General features: G+C 32.3%; 1 protein-coding gene across 1 annotated transcript in view; it reads right to left on the reverse strand.

Moving 5' to 3' along the window:
- Window positions 1–213: 213 nt before the first annotated feature.
- The window catches only part of LOC110038525 (putative clathrin assembly protein At2g01600), a 28,993-nt gene continuing 23,426 nt past the window's right edge, over window positions 214–5,780 (reverse strand). The window contains exons 12-15 of the mRNA XM_020743392.1: window positions 3,225–3,389; window positions 3,037–3,112; window positions 2,603–2,721; window positions 214–759 (exon numbers count right to left, since the gene is read on the reverse strand). Coding sequence (XP_020599051.1) covers window positions 385–759; window positions 2,603–2,721; window positions 3,037–3,112; window positions 3,225–3,389 — 735 coding nt within the window. The 3' untranslated portion in view covers window positions 214–384. The remainder of the gene's footprint in view (window positions 760–2,602; window positions 2,722–3,036; window positions 3,113–3,224; window positions 3,390–5,780) is intronic.

Raw genomic sequence — 5,780 nt, forward strand, 5'->3', positions numbered from 1 at the left:
TGTGTAATTATCCCAAAATAAAAACACCTGTAACCCAACAGTTTTACCCAAAACCTTTGGCAGCATGAATTGAATTCAAGTTAACAAATATAACAAAAGAAAGAAACATAATCAAGCAATACAATAAAATGTCTATACAGCTATATTTAACCAAAGTTCCTGCAGCATTGCTCAGTAAAATATACAGAAAAAAAAAAAAAACATAATAAAAAATAATAGTAAGAATCAAGTTGTTCCATGCCTAATTCAAATCCATACAAAATGGGAAAATTTCTGCACATTAGAGATCAACAAGATGACCCCAAGTAACTCACAAACCAAGCATGACATCCACACAGAGACCCTAAAACATACCCAAAACATCATTGATATAAATTCAGGGAACTACAGCAGCTGGGTTCCAAACGGGTTGTTTTGGTAATGGGCGTTGTTCACAGGGAACGACCCAAAACCTGTGGTGTCTGCAAAAGGATTTGCCGAAGCTCCGGCTAACATAGGTGGCTGTTGCGGTGAGGCCATCGTATGTGCGAAAGGGTTGGACTGCATCATTAAGGACTGATGTTGAGCCATAGCTGCCATCTGCACGGATGGAGACACGGCTATTTGGTTCGACATTGCAAAAGGATCTGCTGTCAGGAAAGGATTTGGAGGGACGCCGAAATATTGTTGTTGTTGTTGCTGCTGCTGCTGTTGTTGTTGTTGTTTGTATGCGGCATCATCGTACAAACTATCTAATATGAGCTTGTCGAATCCGCCCCCCTAGCATTACATTGGAAAATGTGAAGCTTAATTCATGCAATGAATGATAAAATTTACACAGAATGTCATATATATATATATATATATATATATATAGGGTTGATTTAGTCTGAGAGTCTATAAAAGGGTCAAAATAACCCTCATATGGCCTGAACTAGTCCACAAGGACTATATTAATCTCTATTAGAAAAGCTTGTGAACTAAATTGGCACTCATAAACTTTGGGATTAAAATGACCCCCCTTGCAAAGAGTCGAGCACCACATGGACATTTTTCTCTATATATTTATAGCATAATCATAATGATAAGAAATAAATAAGCAGGTTTGGCTTATCAATTACATAAAAAATGTGGAGCCGTATTAACCATCGTTCATCAATAGGCAAAAGAGATAAAAACTGAATAGATTGGCATGTTCTTAATTAAACCAAATGTCACTAGCCGGATAATTAACTATTGATATCCGTTAAGGAGTGAGTCAATACAACAAAGTAGTATTTCAGAACAGAAATTGAAAAGTGCCTTACAAAAATGTTTGAGAGAACTAAGAGCAGTATCAACAGAAAACTAATCCAATTAAATTTTGATTGGTATTTTAAACAATCATTTGCAGCTTTCCACGATTATCAATAGTATAGTAACCCAATTAAATTTTGATGGTAACACAAGTAAAACAAGCAGCATTCCATGAAGATGAGATGAATGTCTTCCTCTCAAAATCCAACCTGTTTCTAAGAAACTTATCCATAGGAACCCTTCCTCTTAAACTAATAACACCATTTTGACTACCAGTAATCATCTTATTCCTTTTTTCTCCAGATCATTCTCTCTCTAATCTCAAGCTCAACACCACATAAGTAGAAGGGGTAGTAAGACAAATAATTGTATATTTTTTCAGGTTTTTCATACCTTATGCTAAAAGAAGAATAAAGTGTTTTTAAATTTTTAAATATTAGACTCTTCCCTGAGCTATGCACAATGTTTTTTATGATGCACAAGTCCCACCATAACAATGTCATGTCTTCAGTAGATTATCTTTTTCCAAAGATTTGTGGAATTCTCATCAAGTACCAATAGAACTCAAACCATGCAATTCAACTCTTAAACTCAAATATATTTCTTTCTTGCCCATTTTTTCTTCCTTCCACGCAAATTATCCTTCACTTAAATAATTGAATGGTATATTAAGCTAAGCATCAATGGGTAAGATATGCTTTAATGTAGTTCATCTCTTGAGCTTGATATGGTGCCTGGATTATTTTTTGTTTATGTTGGTTGCATTGCGTCTTTAACATAATTTATCATTATCTATAATAAATCATGTAAAACTTACTTCGTCGTCGTCTATAATCTCTTCATAATTGTTTTTTTTTTGGAGGATTTACATACATACCATTCAATTCATATGTATTTACACAACTAAAACCTAAACTTCAATCTTTATGTATACGCTACCTTACCTATGCATGAGAAGATGTATTTCACAATTTAAAAGTTAAAATAGTGGTATTTTGGATTGTTATGAAAGATTTGAGTGATATAAATGTGAAAAGTAAAGTAGGGGTTAGTAGATATGTAAATATATAGTATTTGGGTGGTTTTTATATGTAAATGCCCCTAGTTTTTATCATTTTCATAGACATTTATTTGACTGGTCTTCATCCATACTCGAGCCGTTTGATCTCCCTTGCAACACTATCGTGCTTAGAGGGATCCCCACACGCAGTAAGGGATGAAGATCACAACTAGTCAGCAACAAACAAAGTAGTTCAAAAAACAGCACTAGACATTAAATGATAAATTTCTACAGCATTATTATCATAAAAAGGGTGGCAGTACAAACCAGCTGGCTTTCAACGGCAGATGACGGGTTATCGTTCGTGGTAACAAGAGCTAGCTCCCATCCAGATGGATCAAATGATTTATCATTAACTGCAGCAGCAGAATTAAGGGAGGCGGCATCTGTTCAGAGGGTACAAAAAGTTAAACTCAATCATATGAATCATGAATATCACGTAAACAAACGTATAAATAAAGCGATATTTACATACATAGCACACAATTTTTATGTATTTACATACCTCACACGTAAACTTTCATATTTACATATATAACACTTTGGTGCTTTAGCCCTAATAGTGCTATTTTTTGTGGTATTAAAGATTTGAGTGCTTTGTGTGTAAATATGAAAGTTCAGGTGTGAGATGTGTAAATACATTAGAATTGTGTGCTATGTATGTAAATAACCATGATGAAAACAGATAGAAATAAGCATACCAGAAGGAACTATTGCTAAAGCCAAAGCATTGCTTTCTTCTATTGCTGATGCACCCACATAAAAATCATTCAAACCCTGCTCAAATGGTTGATGTTTACTTGCATCAATTAGAGAGCGAAAAGATGAAGAAGAGTATGAAGAAATGAAAGGGCGATGAAGAAAGCTCTCAAAATTGACCCAAACTTACCAATAAATCTCCAGTATCTGCCTCGTGGAGAGGAGCAGGTTTAACTTCAACCTCAACATTCGAAGGTTCGAGCTTCGTATCTTCAACAGGAGGTTTTTCATCTTCAACAACAGGAGGAGCTTCCTCTGGTTCTTTGTAAGTCAAAAGAAGTCTCTCTGGGAATTCCTGTATCAAGCAAGAATTATACATCCCCATGCAGGTAGAGTAATTCTTGAGCACAAATCAAACTAGTTCTATTTCATAAGCACCTAAACGGAATTAATTCTTAATCTCTAGTGTGCTTAATGAAATATATTTTTGTGTTGCAATATCAAAAATTTAACTTGGCGGTACCAAGCTCGAATGTGAAAAGTAGAGGGTTGTGTTAGGTAGTCGAGAACAAGTATAAAACTTGACGAAAAAATTCATGAAATAAATCCTTTTGATCATTGTGTAAGTGCTAGGGCGTCCCCTGAAAGCGAGACGCTGTATAGTCTAAAGACAATGAAAAGTGTGCAAGCGTTGCTACATCGGCGCCCTTATGTAGTGTCAAATAAACAAGAGTTCTCACATAATGGACGGATGAGAGTAAAAAAGTTAGTCCATGAAATTAATATTAGGATAATATCATGGAATATAGGTACTCTCACTGGTAAATTAATGAAACTAGTTGATATTATGATTCATCTAGTTGATATTATGATTCTGATATTATGATTCATAGAAAGATAAATATCTTATGTGTTCAAAAAACTAAATGGGTTGGAGAAAAAGGCTAAGGAGGTTGATAATTTAGGTTTTAAACTTTGGTATACTGGTAAGCATCGCACTAGAAATGATGTAGGTGTAATTATAGATTAGAGTTTGAAAGATAATGTTGTAAAAATTATTAGAGTTGGAGGAATTATAGCATTTAAGATTACTGTAAATACTATAAATTTTAATATTACAAGTGCATATGCTCCTTAAGTATGTTTAGATATAGGTTTTGAACTTAAATTCTGGAATAACTTGGAAGACTTAATACAAATGATACCTCTCGAAGAAAGAATTTTTATGGGAGATTTAAATGGACATGTCAGTAGAATGATAAAATATTTTTAAAATATTCATGGCGACTATGTTCTGGAATGACTAATAAAGAAGTTGGTGTCATATTGTGTATAGTTATATTAGATTTTTCTTTAGCATATGATTTCGTTATATTTAATACTATTCAATAAAAAAAGATGAGCATATTATTAATATTTATAAGAATGGATCTAATAAAACACAATTGATTAGTTTCTTATGAGAATAAAAAACGACGAGAATGTAAAAAATTGTAAGATCATTCCAAGTCAGAATTTAAGTACTCAACATTGATTATTAGCTCTAGATTTTAAAATGAAAAATTGTAAAATAAATAATACTCAGAATCATTGTCGAAGAATTAGATGGGAGTACTTAAATGACACAAATAAAATTATTTTTATGAGTAAAATTTATTCAAAATTTGGGATGTTCATGAAGAAGCAAATTCTACGTGAGATAAAGTAACAAACATTATTAAATAAGTGACAAAAGTTATACTTGGAGAATCAAAAGAAAAAGTTTTTATAACTAAAAATAGTTTGTGGTTGAATAATAATGCGCATGAAAAGATGAAATAAAGAAGCTACATTATAAAAATTAGTTTAAATGTAAAAGCTTAGAGTGAGAAAAATATCAAATGGCCCGTAGGCAGTCTAAGAGAATAATTTGAAATGCTTTACTAATCTTTATAATAGATTATATATTAAAGAAAGTGAAAAATATATGTATAAACTAGTCAAACAAAGAGAAAAGATAAGTAAAAATTTAACTTAAGTATAGTGTATTAAAGATGAAAATCAAAAAATACTTTTCTTAGAAAACGATATTTAAAATAGATGGGTGAGTTATTTTGATAAACTTTTTAATGAAGTTTCGGAAAATATGATCGACCTTAGTGATCCTAATATTGTTAATAATAATTTGTTTCATTTTTACCCCCACATTAGTAAAAAAGAAGTGAGAAGGCTTTAAACAAAACCAAGAGTAGAAAGTCTATAGGACCTGATAATATCCCAATTGAGGTGTGAAAATATTTAGGAGATTTGGGAGTTTCTTGGCTCACTAAACTCTTTAACATTATTTTAAAAACTAAAAAGATGTATGAGTGATGGAAGAGTATTTTGGTCCCCAGTTTTAGGAATAAAGGGGATGCACAAGAGTGTGCAACTTATAGAGGAATTAAGTTGATGTGTCATACTTTAAAATTATGAGAGAGGGTAATTGAATATAGGTTAAGACGTATTACAAAGATTTCTCATGATCAATTTGGATTTATGTCGGCAGGTCTACTATGGAAGCTATACATTTATTGAGAGGTTTAATGAAGAAGTTCAGAGATAAGAAGGTGGATCTACATATGATTTTATTGATTTAGAAAAAGCTTACGATAAGGTTACAAGAGACATCCTTTGAAGAGTTCATGAGAAGAAAGGTGTTGATATGACTTACATTCAAATCATTAAAGATATGTATACAAGAGCTGTTACAAGAGCTGTTACTTGT

Source organism: Phalaenopsis equestris, unplaced genomic scaffold, assembly GCF_001263595.1.
Source record: "Phalaenopsis equestris unplaced genomic scaffold, ASM126359v1 Scaffold233025, whole genome shotgun sequence".
NCBI lineage: Eukaryota > Viridiplantae > Streptophyta > Magnoliopsida > Asparagales > Orchidaceae > Phalaenopsis > Phalaenopsis equestris.